A 19833-nucleotide genomic window follows, 5' to 3' on the forward strand; every position below is an offset into this window, starting at 1 on the left:
AACCTGTGCCAGTCATACGGGGCCCGGAAAAGAGTTTTATATGAATGTTGATGAAAGAGGATATGAAACAAAATTTGTACATGACATACCTTCTTGGTTGAGAAATCAATATATTGAATGTACACCACAAGGGGTGCTGGAAATGACCTCCCTCTGCCTGTGTGCACAGATCAACGCGGTGCTGCATGTTCGTGCATGTTGCTGACACTGAGTACTGGGCTTCACGGCTGAGTGCCTCAAGTAACTGTGAAATATCGGAACAGCGAAGTTCCCTAAGCTGTCTGTGGTTCTCGTGTCTCAGTGTAGCACGGCTTAGTGTTGATCTTGTAGAGTCCGACTTATGTTTTCCAGTGCTGCTGATTCTAGCGTTGTGTCGATATTCTGTGCAAGAGTGTGTGTTTCTTGTGAAACAGTATTGATAGATAGTTCCTTTAAGAAAAGTCAGCGATTGTTTTTAGAACGTTTCGGTGGTCGGCAAAAATTACCCAAACACCACATTCAATGCTTGGTGGCGAAGATGGAGACAAAGGAAACACTGTTACGCCTCTGAGGCGTGGCGTGCCAGCAATTATCGGCAGAGGTTATTGGCGTCTCCTATAAAGTCTCTTCGCCTTTTATCGCAGGAATATATATTATTACGTCGCACGTTAGAGACAATGTGTACAAGAGCAAATGACGCAGCAACAATGCGTGACGTGGGAACATTGGCCGTTCAGTACCCTGGCAGCAACGTTCATAAGCATACAGCGCCATGTCCAACTGTATATAAAGGTGCGAAGAGGCCACTTCCTTCATTTCTCAACTATAAACGTATGTCATGCAGAAATTTGGCTTCATATCATTTTTATTAAGACTTTTGTGACACTTTTCCAGGGGTCCCCTGCGATTAGGACATCCGTTATATCGCTAATAGGAAAATCGCTCCTAAAAATCATGTACCTTACGGAAGTGAGGCACTTTGATGCCTTAATGATACGTATGGCCATACCGTAGGTGCAACTACGTCAGAAGGGCATCTACAGGGAGACCACACCAAAAAATGTACCAATAGAGGAGCAGCCAACTTTTCAGTAGCTGCAGTAACAACAGCCTGCATGATGTGGTATCCTAACAATAGCCAACGTGGCCTCGCTACGTAGATATTGCGAACGGCGAAAGACGTAACGACTGTACAAAATTAAATGCAAAGAAGCAAAAGTCATTTTATTGCAATCCGCCACTAGGTAACTAGAGAGAGGTAGAGAGAGAGTATACGCGACCCTTGGGTAAACGGCGTAGGCAGTCAGATATCGGCCGTGTTCTTCCCAGAAAGCAGTTTATCGCTAAGCGATGCAGCGAAGTCAAGGCGAATGAAAAACTTGGCTGGATGCGACTGGATTTTTATCGCGCTCCTTCAGAATGCGAGTCCGTAACGTGTCTCGAATTTGCAAACGTTATGCCACTGAAGATGGAACACGACCAAACGGTTTCAAGGGCTCGTGTAAGGGCTAGGCGAATTTTCATGCAAACTGTTGTGTTTACGGCTCAAACTAATTGAATTGAATAGTTGAATTTTTGCCAGTTGGAAAATTCTGTTAGAAAACGAGTAACTGAGTATGCATTTAAAGAAGCAAGTAGCAGTATCACAAAACGAAACTAGACGCATCTTCACCAGTCCAGTTATTTTCTGTCAGTTATCTTTCCTGCACGGCCTCTGCAATTCCCGCATTAGAATTCTAAGTGAATCCCTCTTTAATACCTTCCTGGACCTTTGGATGCCTTGGCTTTCTTTTATAATCGATATGTGATACCATTATAGATGTACCAATGTTGAATCTATAGTCATCATTCATTTCATGAGTTCATTTCCTACCTGGTCCATTATTGTGGGTTTGCAAAAGCGTTTGTGCAGTTCATCATTTCCACTGGGAGACGTTTTTCTTCCATTCCTTACGCAAGTGTCTATAGTTCTTCCCCATACGACGCAGCTCTTTCCACAAAACGTTTGTACAGTAAATTCATTGTAGCTTTGGAGATATTGTACTCCCATACTAATGAATGCTTAGTTGTGGCCTTTGATTTCCACACTTTGAACATTCCGTCTATCCGCTGTCAGCGTGATCAAAAATGTTCAAATGTTTGTGAAATCTTATGGGACTTAACATCTAAGGTCATCAGTCCCTAAGCTTACACACTACTTAACCTAAATTATCCTAAGGACAAACACACACATCCGTGCCCGAGGGAGGACTCGAACCTCCGCCGGGACCAGCGGCGCAGTCGATGACTGCAGCGCCTTAGACCGCGTGATCACCGTACCTGAATCGCTAAAAATGGAACGCTTGCAGGATGACTCTGTTGTCCGTCTGTCTGTCCGACGGTTAAGACCCCGAGTGCTCTGGAACCGTAGAGGTACCAAGTTGAAATTTATGTCACGTATGAGGGGCAGTCAAACGAATTGATTCCATTCAAAAGTAGTCACCAAACCTATTAAGACGTATCCGACAAGACAATCAATTGCAGTTTCGTAGAACGCGATCGGCCGCTGATGGATCCACAGCCGCACACGTTCCTGCACTTCCTTGTCCGACTGAAACACATATCTTTATTAAGGCCGCCAAAGATGTGAAAAACACACAGTGAAAGTTCCGGGCTGTACGGAAGATGTTGCAGTATTTCTCAAACAGAAGCCTTTGTCCAATTGGCAGCGCGGGGACGGACGTTACCGTGCAACTGCGTGATTCCGTCCAAGAGCACGGCCGGGAGTTTTGACTTACCGGCGCGCCGCAGTTTCTGCAGAGTCTCCTTACCGCAGCGTGCTGACTGTTGTTTCACGAGCGAGGAAGTCGATGAGAGAGCGCCCCTGCAGTCGAAGAAGGAGGTCATCGTGACCTTACGGGATTTTTGTGAACAAAATGGCTCTGAGCACTATGGGACTCAACTGCTGTGGTCATTAGTCCCCTAGAACTTAGAACTACTTAAACCTAACTAACCTAAGGACATCACACACATCCATGCCCGAGGCAGGATTCGAACCTGCGACCGTAGCAGTCGCACGGTTCCGGACTGCGCGCCTAGAACCGCGAGACCACCGCGGCCGGCTTTTGTGAACAGCTTTGGATTTCTTCGGCTGGGGAGATGTGGGATGTTTCCACTGTTGATTCACCGTTTTCCCGCAGGCTGTCGGAACGGAATCGTCCCGTTGCACGATAATACCTGCCTCCACGCTGTCAATTCGACGAAGGCTTCAGCGATGTGGTCGGGAAACACTGTAACATCTGTAAGTAGGCTGTTTAGGTTTTTTTATTGGTAACGCCGCCGCCACATAGCGCTCTGTATAAAAATCACTGGCTGTGCCGTGTGCAGTCTGTGGCTGGTTTGCATTGTTGTCTGCCATTGTAGTGTTGGCCAGCGGCAGCTGGATGCTAACAGCGCGTTGCGTTGCGCAGTTGGAGGCGAGCCGCCAGCAGTGGTGGATGTGAGGAGAGAAATGGCGGAGTTTTGTAATTTGTAAGACTGGATGTCATGAACTACCATATATATTTTGACTATTAAGGTAAATACACTGTTTGTTCTCTATTAAAATCTTTTATTTGCTAACTATACCTATCAGTAGTTAGTGCCTTCCGTAGTTTGATTCTTTTAATTAGCTGGCAGTAGTGGCGCTCGCTGTATTGCAGTAGTTCGAGTAACGAAGATTTTTCTGAGGTAAGTGATTTGTGAAATGTATACGTTAATGTTAGTCAGGGCCATTCTTTCGTAGGGGTTTTTGGAAGTCAGATTGCGTTGCGCTAAAAATATTGTGTGTCAGTTTAAGCACAGTCGTATATAATTTTTCTAAGGGGACGTTTCACATCTTCCTTACAGCCCGGATCTTTCACCGTGCTTTTTTCACATTGTGGATCCATCAGCGGCCGACCACGTTCTACAAAACAGGAATCTCATTTCCTAGTGGGATAAATGCCTTAACAGGTTTCGTGACTACTTTTGATTGGAACCATTCCATTTTTATGTGGTGACGGATGTTCAGTTTTCATTTGACTGCCCGTTATAGTAAAGTCTACGATCCACTGGCACTGTGAAAAATTTAAGCTCCTAAGTCACTGTAGTCAAAAGATACGGCCGTCTGTAAAAATCCATTTCTCTCAGGAGACGGGTAAAGATGTGAAGCTGAAATTTGTGTACAGTGTTAAGGTCTACGATCCCTTGATTGGAACCATTTCATTTTTATGTGGTGACGGATGTTCAGTTTTCATTTGATTGCCCGTTATAGTAAAGTCTACGATCCACTGGCGCTGTGAAAAATTTAAGCTCCTAAGTCACTGTAGTCAAAAGATACGGCCGTCTGTAAAAATCCATTTCTCTCAGGAGACGGGTAAAGATGTGAAGCTGAAATTTGTGTACAGTGTTAAGGTCTACGATCCCTTAACTGTGTAAATAATGTAAGCTTCTAGGTCAACGCAAATGAAAAGTTACGGTCACATATGACACATATTTTGTTACTCACAAGCTCACCCAGCAAAACCTGCAGGTGAACAGATAGGTCGCGGGATCGTATGTTGATTGGACCACGCATTTTTCAGTCTTCATTTTAGCCTAGCCTTCATCTGTCGATGCCAGACACAGTAGGTGCTTCGGATTCCACATTAAGCTGTAGGTTTCCTTTCCCCGGTTGGACAACTAGGGTAGTTTAGGAGACGCAACTCCACAAAGACTTGCTCATGCCCTTCTTCTTCTGTGACCATACACTGCATTCTCCAACATTTATCTCGATACACCACTCCTGCCATTCCTCCACTAACTTTCTAAGCATTGAACACGTATCTTTCTCGTCCTCAGTTGCAGTTAAGCGGTAAGTACTGAACTGAAAGCTTAAAACGTCGGCGGCGCCACACTGCCACCGGAAGTCACAGCTGGGGTGGCGCTGAGCACGTAAAGTTCCGCTGCGCTGAGGTGTGTAGCGGCTACCGCTGACGTGAAGCGACACGACGTGACATGACGTGACGTGACGTGACGTGAGGGCCGTCGGCCGGCTTAACACGCGGCGCGTCACAGCGCCGCCGGCGGACACACAGCAAACAGGGAGGCCGCAGGGCGCTCTGGAGAGCATCGTGGGCGAGCCGATTCCGAAACACTTCCAGTGTGCTGCGACAAACGCGTCCACCGTTCTGGCCACTGCCGGCGGTGGTTATGAAGAAACACGGATGTGTTCAAGACTCAGTCTTCTGGGTATTACGTCACGCTGTCTAAACCTGACGCCAGCTAAATGGTCGTCTTTTAAAGTTTTACAAACATGCGTTAGATGGCACGACTTAACAGGTTTGGTGACTACTTTTGAATGGAACCACTCCACTATCACTTCGTGGCGGGTGTTCTTGTTTTCGTTTGACTGCCACTCATACGTGACATAAATTTCAACTTGGTACCTCTACGGTTCCAGAGCACTCGGGGTCTTAACCGTCGGAGACAAGGCAATACTGTTGTAATTGCCATTTCTTATGGTTAGAACAATGCTTGCTAGGCACCTGGGCTAGTAGTTTGCTTAGAATGACCGTTCAAACGGGGCTAGACATGCAACTCCAAGTTTGACACAGACGGGCAGACATCAGGACTGTAGAAGATGCTTGATGCTTCATCGAACTTCACCTATACAAGCTTGTGCAACCATACATGCGGGTGCTTGCGTGTTGGCACCCATAATTGGGAGGGTTGTACCGACCATGTCGAACGATCTGAAAAAACGTCAACTGCGAATTGTTGGAATATTCGTGAAAGTCAGGTCCTCGTATGGCATATTAAATCAAAGGTATATCGTGATAAGACAAAGAGCGTCGCTGCGTGTGATCTACATATTGTCACATACACTAAAGGGCCAAAGAAACTGGTACAGGCATGCGTATTCAAATACAGAGATATGTAAAATGGCAGAATACAGCACTGCGGCCGGCAAAACCTATATAAGACAGGAAATGTCTGGCGCAGTTGTTACATTGGTTACTGCTGCTACGATGGCAGGTTATCAAGATTTAAGCGAGTTTGAACGTGGTGTTATAGCAGGCGCATGAGCGATGGAACACAGCATCTACGCAGTAGTGATGAAGTGGGGATTTTCCTGTACTGTTGAGTGGTACTTAAGATAGGTAAATAAATTAGTGAAATCAATGTGAAGTGAAGTAGAAATTAGAAAATAAATAAAAAAAATAGTTTACTAGAATTACACACTGGCAAACAGCGGACAGAGCAGCAGTGCCAACGGCCGACGCTGGCAAGTCAGCAAGTTGAGGAAAAGCCATAGCCCTCCCCACATAAGCGGACGCTGTCGATTCAGCCGTCAGAGCATCGCCCGACCGGCTCACGTGTTTCTCAGTTGTCACATGCGATCAAGGACCTCGCCTACATTCCAATAGCTGTCGATTCAGCCGTCAGGGCATCGCCCGACCGGCTCACGTGTCTCTCAATTGTCACATGTGATCAAAGGCCTTGGTCTGCTTCCAAGAGCCAATGATCGACGTTAAGAAGATTCTTCGAGAAGCTTTTCAACGTGACGGAAGAGGCAATGACCGAGAAGTCGTTCACCTCCAGCGAACTGAAGTGAATAAATACGCGAGACGCAGTGGGTCCGACAAAAAAGAGTAACAGTAGCTTTCAGTCAGTTTCGGTGCTGAAGACCGTCATGCAAGAAGAGAGTACATCATACACAGACGCACCAAGTCCGCCGCTGTAATAGAATAGCAAGCAGCAGCCTCGGCGCCAGAAGACAGAAGTTAAAAGTTATTTGAAGACTGATTTTTACGTACTCGGGTGACTCGTGAGGACGGGAAGGAGGCGGCCTCACATCAGCAGTCACCTGTGAGCTCGTGATGAAGGTCTGACAGCACAAGACTGCCAAGCTGGGGTCCGTTGTTCGAGTCCGGGACACTGGCCTTCCCGCGCCGCGCCGCTCCGCTGGCCGACGCACAACACTGACACACGCGGCTGCTTAGAGAAGAGAAACACTGGGATGCCACATCCAAGGTATCACCACCCGATTCACGATTTCATTCTCAATAATTAAACGGGCCACCGCACGAGGCGCTTCTCCAGTCAACTGGGCGAGACGGCGACACGAGATACACACCGCCACGGGTTATCAGACGCCGCCGCTGCCGCAGCAGAAGGCTTCCCAAACGACGCAACTGCCGCTCTACCCAGCCAGAACACCCAGTAAGGAAACGGTTGTACAACACTTTCAATAAAAGTTATCTCACGTAAAATTGCTGTTCCATTCTACCTCATACTCGAGCCAAGGAAGAACCCACCCTGCCCACATGCTGTTAAGAGAGAAAAGTAATTTATTTAGTTCAAAAGTGGTTCAAATGGCTCTGAGCGCTATGGGACTCAACTGCTGTGGTCATCAGTCCCCTGTAACTTAGAACTACTTAAACCTAACTAACCTAAGGACATCACACACATCCATGGCCGAGGTAGGATTCGAACCTGCGACCGTAGCGGTCGCGCGGTTCCAGACTGAATCGCCTAGAACCGCTCGGCTATACCGGCCGGCTAGCATTGAGCAAAATGCTTCCAGTGATAGACCGTTAAAATGGTGAAACTGTCGAATCAGCTGATGTTATGCCAGCATGAACTTCACAGTATTCTATCTCTTCACATTCTAGAGAATTAAATGAGGCATATGTATGACTTACAGTGATCACTAAATAATTATTAAACAGTTACTTTCACTGGTTAATCTATGAGACCTATTTGCTAAATTGTACCAAGGACTAAAATCAAAGAGAACAGTCAGAATCCCGTAAACGTGCTCAATAATCGACAGTTGCAATTCTATTTTTTGATGTAGCTCAAATCAGTCTGAATGATTTTAACATTCGGTATTCAAAAGAAAAGCATCTTATGTGAATAGTCTTGCAGTTTTCCTGAACTGTTAGAGACTTAGTCTCTTTCAAATGTCGAATGAACTGCAAAAGTATCCTAAAAAATTCTGTATTCTGAAGCACACTTCCATATGATATTTTGCCATTCGTGCTGAAATACACACATCAAAAAAAGTTTTGCATCATCTTGTTTCCGAGAGTTCCGGGACCTGTACTGTAAATTGGAGTAGAGATCAACATAAACATTATTTCCGCCCTTTTTATTGCTCCTTAAAACCACACATTGCATGTTGTACCACTATACAGCGAGACTTTTAGAGGTGGTGGTCCAGCTTTCTTTACACACCGGTACCCCTAATACCCAGTAGCACGTCGTATTGCATTGATGCATGCCTGCATTCGTCGTGGCATACTATCCACAAGTTCATCAAGCCACTGTTGGTCCAGATTGTCCCAATCCTCAACGGCTATTCGGCGTAGATCCCTCAGAGTAGTTGTTGGGTCACATCATCCAAAAACAGCCATTTTCAATCTATCCCAGGCATGTTCGATAGGGTTCATGTTTGGGTACATGCTGGCGATGTCGTTATCCTGAAAGAAGTCATTCAAGAGATGTTTTCGATGGGGACGCGAATTGTGGTCCATGAAAACGAGTGCCTGGCCAATATACTGCCGATAGGTTGCACTATCGGTCGGAGGACAGCATTCACGTATCCTACAGCCGTTACGGCTCCTTCCACGACCACCAGCGGCGTCCGTATGCCCCATATAATGCCACTCCAAAACAGCAGTGAACTTCCACTTTTCTGCACTCACTGAACAGGATGTCTAAGGCGTTCAGCCGAACCGAGTTGCCTCCAAACACGTCTCTGACGATTGTTTGGTTGAAGGCATATGCGATACTCATCGGTGAAGAGAACGTGATGCCAATCCTGAGCGGTCCATTCGGCATGTTGTTGGGCCCATCTGTACCGCGCTGCATGGTGTCGTGTTTGCAAAGATGGGCCTTGCCATGGACGCCGGGAGTGAATTTGCCCATCATGCAGCTTACTGCGCACAGTTTGAGTCGTAATACGACGTCCTGTGGCGTCACGAAAAGCATTGTTCAACATGGTGGTGTTGCTATCAGGTTTCCTCCGAGCCATAATCCGTAGGTAGCCGTCATCCACTGCAGTAGTAGCCCTTGGGCGGCCTGAGCGAGGCATGTCATCGACAGTTCCTGTCTTTCTGTATCTGCTCCATGTCCGAGCAATATTGCTTTGTTTCACTCCGACACGCCTGGACACTTCCCTTATAGAGAAGCGGCCGGGGTGGCCGAGGGGTTCTAGGCGCTACAGTCTGGAACTGCGCGACCGCCATGGTCGCAGGTTCGAATCCTGCCTGGGGCATGTTGTATGTGATGTCCTTAGGTTAGTTAGGTTTAACTAGTTGTAAGTGCTAGGGGACTGATGACCTCAGAAGTTAAGTCTCATAGTGCTCAGGGCCATTTGAACCTTATTGAGAGCCCTTCCTGGCACAAAGTAACAATGCAGACTCGAACCATGTAGGCATGGTTGAACTACAGACAACACGAGCCGTGTACCTCCTTCCTGGTGGAACTACTGGAAGTGATCGGCTGTCGGACCTCCTCCGTCTAATAGGCGCTACTCATTCATGATTGTTTACGTCTTTGGGCGGGTTTAGTTACATCTCTGAACAGCCAAAGTCTAAGGGATCCGTGATCCCACGAACATAGATATTAGTATCCGACGCCCAGGTCTGTAGAGTTGATTGTTGAGCGCTGCCGGAGGCAGTGAGATTAGTGTTGTCTAGTGAGCAGCAGTGGTAGGGAGGCGGGCAAGAATGGTGGTCGAGCTAAATACGGTGTCAATGGCGGGTGTGCCGAGTGAGGAGTAAATTGTAAATTCACCGGAGTGTAACAAGTAAGCGCGTCCCCCTTATGGTTGTGGGGTTGACCCTCATCAATACCGATTCACGAATGATATAAAAGCAAAAGTGACAAGTGCCGAGTTACGTGTTTTGCGTCGACCGGCAACAACCATGGATTGCAGTGAGGATTGTTGTGTATGTTAACCATCATCATTGCGTGTGACGAAGTACTTAAAATCAGCAACCAGTCAAAGAGATAACCGTAATTAAACGTGTAAGTCGGAGGTAGCCACTGCCTCAGAATTGGTATGTTAGTAGAAAATACATATCAGTTTGTATATCGCAACCTTATTTTCTCTAATAATAGACAAACTTTCAATCACTAACTATTCCGTCCAGGAACAGCCGCACTCGGCTGAAATACTCCCGAAACCACAGCAGAAAAACCGATGCCCTTTCATCCATGAAGCACACGGTACCATAATCATAATAGTTAACTGTTTGGCTGCTTCGGTAAATCACACAAAACCCAATAAACGGCATAACAGAGGTGTTTCAAAGGGACTGTGTTTGCGATACAATACCCTACCCACATTCAACGTCTATCTTCAGGTGTTCTCCTAACCGGGGTGATGCAAAACTTTTTCTGATGTGTGCAGAGCCCGATATATCTATAATTAGCATTTGATATGGGAGCTAGAATAATACTGTGGATATTTTAATGTAGTTCGGAATTCCGGGACATGACTGTTCTCATACATTCTCCAATCGTCTCCTAACAACTACTGTCGATAATCTCGTGGTAATATCAGCGAGGAAACTGATCTAAAAATGTGTCAGTCTTAAATTTCCGCGGAAAGGAATATAATTTAATGGCTTCCAGTAAGCATCACCAAGGCCGTCTCGTTCACTATAACACGGCTGTCCGGGTACCTGTGGGACTCCCCCACCTGAAGGTGCCTCTTCTTGTTGAGTACTTTCACGTCCAATAGAAGGCAACACTTTCGAATCTTTTACACTTTCCGTATTGGAAAAATCACTTGGTTGATCACCTAAAATCACCAACAAACAACTGCTTCTTCCCCAGAGGGCACACAGTGCCACCTACGCCCGTGACCTCTGTCGTCCGATTGCTCTATTTTGCGAACTTCAAAAATACGCCACAAAATTATTAAATATTTCGGCCTCCCAGGAGCAGAATGTAGGCGTTCTCATCGGCCATTTCCTGCGCCCTCTTTGTAGCACTCCTGCGGGAACGTCAAGTTTCAGCTGCAGGCTGAAGAAACCGCTTTCCCCAGGAAAGCGGTGTCTAACAATTACTGGTTTTGGATTTTTAAAAACTCTTCGTCAGAGGGGTCTCAAAAGCCGCACTGTGCTTCTCAACTGTTAGATGCTTTAACATAAACGAAAGTTTACATCACTCGTTTAGGATCAGATGTCAACACTAGCAACAGCTGCTGACGTTATGCACTTCTCTCAGCATTCTGCAGCAAGTTCCTAACCTCGTCGGCTCCCTTGTTCACAACTGCGTCGCAGGCGAACGTCCTTACGGAGCTGTGGAGCAGACATTACCTGCCGTGTCGCTTACGTACGTCGTACACACCGGCGACGCCTTATTTTGATGGAAACTTCAATCTTCCCAAGATAAGATAATCAGGCCGAAAGTTTTTCCTTTCTGTACACCTTTTATCAGTTACGTTAACTCCTTTTTACTGTACGATTATTTTGCTTCGACAATTTTGTTTCCATTACACATTACATTTCGCCCATGCTGTCCTCATAAACATCTTCAGATCCACCTTCGTAAGGGTCCAATAAAAACATTATTAGGATATAGTGTATTAAAATAACGCAAAAAAAATTCTTTGTCATACGAAAATCACACACTGAAAAGATCAGCTTTGTGCATAAGTTTGTTGCTACTTTGTTTTGTATGTTGGCATTCTGGTTGCCATGGATTTGTTTATCGATTGTCATTTTTTATACGAGTAGTTCACTGCCGCCGTCTCAATTTACACATTGTCATTTCGTCATTTGTAGACAGTGAGTGGAGATGTGACCGTTAGTAAATGGCCTGCCGAGTGGAGAAATCGGAACATTTCCGACAAATTCCTCTGTTTAAGTTCAGTAGGTAGACGAAGTGTTAAGACTTCCGCGCTCCATCACAGAACGTGGAGCTAGCAGACCTGCCCGCTCTGTAAAGCGATCTGTGCCAGCCCCAGTTCAGGTACAAAAGCTCACCGCTGTGCACTTAGCTGAACATGGGACTCCGCTGCAGACGACAGTTACGTGTTCCCAAGTCGACCCAGCGACACCGTAGCTCACCGCGTCATCGAGATCAGACTGTGATCCACAGAAAGCTATCGCTCGGTTGGATGAGTCAAGTTTACTGATACAACAGGTCGACCGTCGTGTCCCGATACGCACCATGTAAGCGAAGGACTTCACGACGCGCGCACCGCGCCACGGATGGAGCTCCGCTGCGGGTGTTTTTAAGAGAAGTTCCGTGAGCGGGAATAAAATGATAATGTCTTCCTCAATGCTGACACTAATGATGTATATATATTCTGGAAACTGAATCGTTCCACACCGTTTTAATAAAAGAATCGTTCGAATGATTTATGGAACGTGCAACTAACTAACTAACTAATTAACTAAGCCGCTATTTATAGTGTTAGACAAGGGTGAAGTGGTGCCGCCGGCTGGGGAACACACGCATACCGCCGGGCTGTAATTACGAACAAACATCAGATATCATTATTTATTTGGTTAATAAAATTCGCCTTTTCTTGCTGCACTGTATTTCATTTCTCCCAGACGCGTTTTCCGTTTTTTCGATTTAGGGGATATCAGTGGGATCCAGAATGATACAGTTTTATTTTGATATGTGTTACTTGTAGATTATAAAACACTTCACTTCTTGTTTTCTATGTAAATAATTGATTCCCCACAGTTCTTCACGTATTTACACTCCTGGAAATTGAAATAAGAACACCGTGAATTCATTGTCCCAGGAAGGGGGGGGGGGGGGGGGGGGGTCAGATACATCACATGATCACACTGACAGAACCACAGGCACATAGACACAGGCAACAGAGCATGCACAATGTCGGCACTAGTACAGTGTATATCCACCTTTCGCAGCAATTCAGGCTGCTATTCTCCCATGGAGACGATCGTAGAGATGCTGGATGTAGTCCTGTGGAACGGCTTGCCATGCCATTTCCACCTGGCGCCTCAGTTGGACCAGCGTTCGTGCTGGACGTGCAGACCGCGTGAGACGACGCTTCATCCAGTCCCAAACATGCTCAATGGGGGACAGATCCGGAGATCTTGCTGGCCAGGGTAGTTGACTTACACCTTCTACAGCACGTTGGGTGGCACGGGATACATGCGGACGTGCATTGTCCTGTTGGAACAGCAAGTTCCCTTGCCTGTCTAGGAATGGTAGAACGATGGGTTCGATGACGGTTTGGATGTACGGTGCACTATTCAGTGTCCCCTCGACGATCACCAGAGGTTTACGGCCAGTGTAGGAGATCGCTCCCCACACCATGATGCCGGGTGTTGGCCCTTTGTGCCTCGGTCGTATGCAGTCCTGATTGTGGCGCTCACCTGCACCATTCACGCCTGTCGCCACTGGAGGCGGGCTGCACGATGTTGGGACGTGAGCGGAAGACGGCCTAACGGTCTGCGGGACCGTAGCCCAGCTTCATGGAGACGGTTGCGAATGGTCCTCGCCGATACCCCAGGAGCAACAGTGTCCCTAATTTGCTGGGAAGTGGCGGTGCGGTCCCCTACGGCACTGCGTAGCATCCTACGCTCTTGGCGTGCATCCGTGCGTCGCTGCGGTCCGGTCCCAGGTAGACGGGCACGTGCACCTTCCGCCGACCACTGGCGACAACATCGATGTACTGTGGAGACCTCACGCCCCACGTGTTGAGCAATTCGGCGGTACGTCCACCCGGCCTCCCGCATGCCCACTATACGCCCTCGCTCAAACTCCGTCAACTGCACATACGGTTCACGTCCACGCTGTCGCGGCATGCTACCAGTGTTAAAGACTGCGATGGAGCTCCGTATGCCACGGCAAACTGGCTGACACTGACGGCGGCGGTGCACAAATGCTGCGCAGCTAGCGCCATTCGACGGCCAACACCGCGGTTCCTGGTGTGTCCGCTGTGCCATGCGTGTGATCATTGCTTGTACAGCCCTCTCGCAGTGTCCGGAGCAAGTATGGTGGGTCTGACACACCGGTGTCAATGTGTTCTTTTTTCCATTTCCAGGAGTGTAGTTGACCACTGCGTTTCCTCTCATCTGGTCACACGCTGGAGGTCGCTCTATAACTTCATTTACGAAGCATATGAGGACATACATAATGAAAAGTGGGAAGGAAAATGTTCAGAACATTACAACATGCTTATGTTTACGAAAATGCTACATTGCAATCTCTACCATGTGACTAAATGGGAGGAAACACAGATCACAAACAAAAGTGAGAAGAACTGTAAGTAATCATTTATTTACATAAAAAACGAGATGTGAACTCTTTTATAATCTACAAGTAACACATATCAAAACGAAACTGGATCACTCTGATTTCCACTGACAATGCCTTAAAGTTAAAAAGGCGAAATGCGTCCGGGAGAAATAAAATACAGTGCAGCAACAAAAAGCGGTTTTTATTTAAAAACAAGTATTTCTATGCTTGCTCCGGGGGAAGGCCACACGAACAAACTCGTTCTAAAGGATGATGTTGGTGATGACGCTTCCACGTCAGCTGACTCATGCCATTAATTTTTTTCGATCTTTTGGCATGAAACAAGAGACAGCAAAAGTTATTCAAATAGTACTGAACTGCAAACAAAAACAGTAGTAGAAGCCAGATGCTCAGGATTGGCTGGATGAAGTCAACAGCGGTGCAGAACAGCTGAAACGTGTCACAACAGGTTACGAAACGTGGGTTGGCGAATATGACGTCGACTTTAAGTCTCAGTCGTCTCAGTGGAGGCAGCGTGGATCGCCTCTACCGGAGAAAGGCCAACAAGTGCGATGAAGCGTGAAGCTCGGGCTCACTGTGTTCTTCGATTCTTGGCGGTACAGTTCATTACGAGTTCTTGCCACAAAGTCGCACGATCAATAAGGGGTGCTACACACAAATTGAGCCAGACTGTATTAAGCAATCAGAAAAATATAAATAATTCCAGACTTTAGCATCACGATAATAGAACTGCTCGCACTTCGTTGCTTATTATTGAATGTTTGATCAAAAGCAATACCATAATGAGCCCCACCCTCAATATTCGTCAGAAGTTCCTCATGTGCCATGTTTATGTTCCCACCAAAGAAGAAAACCATAAGGGACTTCTTGTTTTCCTTCTTCTGAGGATGCCCCTTGTTGTCTGCCTCCTTCCGTGGGTGTAGTGCACCAATTGGGTGGTGGAAATGGAGATGAGCGTTTGGCGTCATTGGCCGGGAGGCCCCTTACGGCGCAGGTCCGGCCGCCTTGGTGCAGGTCTTATTACATTCGACGCCACTTTGGGCGACCTGCGCGCTGGATGATGATAACACAACACCCAGTCACTGAGAGGAGAAAATCGGGACCCAGCCGGGAATCGAACCCGGGCCCCTGAGGACGGCAGTCTGTCACGTTGACCATTCAGATATCGGGGCGGACATTTGGGTGGTCATCCGGGTAGTGGTTTCCCTTGCAGTCGTCCATGTCCATGTTTACAAATTTTAGCAAGTCTGGAAGGAACCCTCCTTCCCACACGATCTTTCCAATTTCTTTTCTTCTCTTCATACATTTCTTTATATTTTGAGTTCCACATTGTCCCGTTATCGACACATTTGTTCCTTTGTCTCACATGGTTACTCCTTGGATATTAGTGCCTTCATTTCCACTGCCGTTAAATTTTGTTTTCTCTTTTTCGTTTCTGCTCTAGTTTCTGATGCATGTCAAAGGAGGACGCACCATGTTTTATGTTATATGTAAATATAAGTGGAGGGGGAGGGGAGAGGAAAGGAACGGAATGGGAAGGGATTACTGATGTCAACTTCATCGGGACATTACGCAAAATCAGCGGCGACGAGTGAAAATGTGTGCCGGGCCGGGATTCGAACAGGGGTCTCCTGCTTACTAGGCAGATGTGTTGACCACTGCGCCATCTGTAACAGAGTTCTATCGTAGCTGCATGGACTGTCTCAACATGCCTCCCTGTCCATTATACTCCTGTTCGCCACTCTTAGATTCCCCACAAGGTCGGATATACTTGTGCCTCTGAACTGAAGAAGGTGAATCCAATGCCCATCTAGACGAATCAGTTATATGAATATATACAAATATATATTAAATTTTTATATTCCCTTAAGTTGTAAATTTGTTCATCCACACAGTATTTAGGAGGCATCTGGTTATCCTTACTGCCGTTGTCACTTTATTTTGCACTTCCATGGTTAAGTCTTTGTAACTGGTTATAACAGTCCCTACATACTAGGTCTACAACTTTGCTTCCGCCGTTTTCTCTCGTAGTTCGGTGCTTTATTGTGAAAAATTTACAAGAACTTTATGATTCATAGTATTGCCCATTGCTGGCCACAGCATTCTCCCATCTTTCTGATAGCATACGAATCCCGTGGCCGAAGAACTGGGCGTCTTTAGTGGGGATCCATGAATCGATTCCATTTTGCACTTGTTCGTATGATCGGAAGTGCTGGTCAGCCAGATTGTATGCCACTGATCGAAAAAGGTGGTGGTTAGAGAGAGCAAGGTATGGAGCACACGATGGGAGGGGTAGGTCTTCTCACTTCAACGTTTCCATGTATATTTTGACGGGTTTTGCGACATGGGGTCGAGCAGTAACCCTGCTGCGAAATTACCTTCCCGTGTCTATCGCTTTATTGTGGCCGTTTGTGTTTCAGTGCTAGCCTCGAACGCATCAGTTGCTTTGAATAATGGTGTCCTGTGACTGCTACGAAAACGTTCTGTCTTCCCCCGCCATGCCGGACTTCGACATCAAAATCACCGTTCTTAAGGCGTTGAAAACATTCTCTGCACGTTCTTCCACTAGCTCCCTCACACAGGCCTTACCCAGCATTTTAAGAGCCATAGCCGCAAATTTCTCCATGTTAAAGCAGAAAATTAAAACTTCCCGCTAATGGCGAGAAATGGGTACGTAACGTGACGTACTTAACGAGAATAACCTTATGGTGCAATCACAGATCGACTAATATTTTTATGGCATTATGTTCACAGATGCCTATGCTTATTGTATTACACCTATGACCAACCACCTGAAACCAACTTGCCACTACTGCCGTCTATTGGAAGCAAAATTGTAGACCTAATAATTAAGCCCTATCTCTTGTTCAATTGACACACAATTTATTTCTAATTTGCACTGTATAGATGGTTTGGATATTAGATTTTAGATGAGATTTCTATATTATAATGCTTACCTGTTTTCTTAAATGGTGAAGTAAACTTTGTAAATTACCCTCATTGTTTGCTATCAGCACAGCGTAAGGCTATTTTACATTTTACAGCCCAGAGTATTTCTTACATTATCAGTGATGTTGTCCATTGTTAAGCTGAACAGGAGTGGGCTTCATGAATCTCCTCGTCTAATTCCTTTATCTGGTATTACTTTATCTGTGAGTCCTTTGTGTGTTTTGATTCTCGTTTTATTACAGTTGTATAAAAAATGGTTCAAATGGCTCTGAGCACTGTGCAACTTAACGTCTGAGGTCATCAGTCGCCTAGAACTTAGAACTAATTAAACCTAACTAACCTAAGGTCACCACACACATCCAAGCGCGAGGCAGGATTAGAACCTGCGACCGGAGCGATCGCTCGGCTCCAGACTGTAGCGCCTAGAACCTCACGGCCACTCCGGCCGGCACAATTATATATATATATATATAAATATATATATATATATATATATATATATATATATATATATATATATATATATATATATATTATTTATGATTTGCATTAAACCCATTGGTACTTTTTTGTCGATTAATGTCTGAATTATAGCCTTTTTTCTAATCCCATCGGAGACTTTTGACAAGTCAACGAAGCACAGGTAGCCTGCGTTATGAGACTGTGGATTTCACCATAATTTACTTTAAAACAAAAATAGCACCTATTGTGCTCTTGTTTTTCCTGAATCGTTACTGTTCTTCTGCTATTTCTATATAAATCTCCAATTTGTCTCCAATTACTGATGTCAAGAGTTTTAAGGTCCTATCAAGCACAGTAATTTCCTGATAATTATGTAATACTTGCTTATCTCTTTTTTTATACCCTGGAATTGTAGTATGTACTTTCGTTCCACTCTCTTGGTATCCTGGCTTTCTTCATGATGCTATTAAACAAAGTGTGATGCTGTTGATATAACACTTGTTCCATATACTTTATTAATTCATTAAATGTGCTACATCACCCTTGAGATTTTCTGTTTTAAGTCTTTTTGTCGGAGTGCATATTTCCTCCAATGGGAAATCTTTTTCGTTGTCATTTTTTGTGCTTTTGCGACTAGTTTGAATTTATACCTTTGCTATCTCCTTATACTGCGATTTAAAGCAATTTTTGTACTGAATTTTCCCAAATATTTTGTGTCTGAATATGTTTATTAATATCCGTCTTTTGCTTTTGGAGTATCCACCATACTTTCTTTTGAAATCCATAAAAAGTCTGGTTCCATACCTTTCGTATAACTCTTCTAATAGTCCCCTTTTATTTTCTGACTATCCCAGTTCACTCTATTACAAATGATATTATACTCCATATAATCGTCTCGACTTTGACTGGCTTTATGTTTTGAAATGCTTTCTTCTTCTGAGCAGCAAATTCTTTAAAGTCTTGGTTAAACCATTTTGTTCTGTATCTAATTCTATCTCCTGTCACATTCCCCCTTTCATGCGTAAAGCTTTACTTGTCGCCTCGTTGTTTTAGGAAAATAGACGAAGCTGAATACACATAATTGAGTGAGTTGTAAAGTTCTGGTGGTTTCCTGCGACTAGAGGAAGCTGTGTGGTACAGGTGTGCAAAACTCACACGTCCCCTTTTGTCATTGGACTTACTTAGAGGTGCATTGAAGATCTTCTTTTCAGGATAGTCGGCTACGACGATCTGCCCAACTTCTTCACCGAAGACATGATGCTGTTTGGAGGAATTTTTTCTACTCTTTAAATGATTGCGTACACTCAAGATACTTTTAAATCAATCCTACTATATTTCACTTCCACAAACAGAACTTCACATAACAGTTTTAACATAAATGAATCATATTTCGGAAGCCCAATGACTCGTGATTCGTAGGAAACTATTGAGTAATTCTACAATAAATACAGTTCCAAAAAATCTCTCAAGGTTCTCGCAAGTCCACCATTCGCAATTCTAGAGAGTCTGCAAGTAAGTCAAAGTAAGTTTCTTTTCTTTTCTTTTTCACAATTCAACAACAGTGACTGACGAAGCATCGTCACTGAGTAAGGCGCGCTTGCTCTTTGTGCCGGGCTTGTAGCTTGTGTGACTAGCGCTGCAACCACTTGCCCGCGTCAGTTAACCGCCCACATCGTAGCATTCTCTTGACGCACGTCCACCCTGTGCACACAGAAAACCGGCGCGAGGTAGACACCCTTCCGTCTCTCCCGCTCGTACGTAAAATATCGGGTGTTCGAGACGGTGGAAAGCCGAGGGTCTCTAGAATTTGTGTCGAAATTCTCGAGACATTACAAACTGTCCTAAAGGCGGAGGTCCGGAAGTATTTCGTGTTTTGGAGAAAGCAGTGGATATCTACTGGAATACATTTTGAAGGAGATATTATTGACATAGAGGAATAAGCAACGTTCCTGCCTGTGTGGGACACGCCTGCCATGCCCTGCCGCAGGGACCGCGTGCAGGAGCGCTTCGTGGGGTTGCTGGCGCGCGCCGCCGCCAGGGGTCCGGAGCCGTCGCGGCCCGCCGCCGTCGACGAGTCGCGCCTCTGCGGCTGCCCCGGCAAGCTGGTGGATGTGGGCGCGCTGCACACCCTGGTCCACACGCCGCCCCGCCAGCAGCTGTACTACGGCGCAGGTGAGGCGGCGCTCACCGCGTGTGTGT

General features: G+C 45.8%; 1 protein-coding gene across 1 annotated transcript in view; it reads left to right on the plus strand.

Moving 5' to 3' along the window:
- Positions 1–19833, plus strand: part of LOC126355634 (uncharacterized) — a 459686-nt gene that overhangs the window by 181741 nt on the left and 258112 nt on the right. The window contains exon 5 of the mRNA XM_050006000.1: positions 19622–19806. Coding sequence (XP_049861957.1) covers positions 19622–19806 — 185 coding nt within the window. The remainder of the gene's footprint in view (positions 1–19621; positions 19807–19833) is intronic.

This window comes from Schistocerca gregaria, chromosome 3 (assembly GCF_023897955.1).
Source record: "Schistocerca gregaria isolate iqSchGreg1 chromosome 3, iqSchGreg1.2, whole genome shotgun sequence".
NCBI classification, from domain to species: domain Eukaryota; kingdom Metazoa; phylum Arthropoda; class Insecta; order Orthoptera; family Acrididae; genus Schistocerca; species Schistocerca gregaria.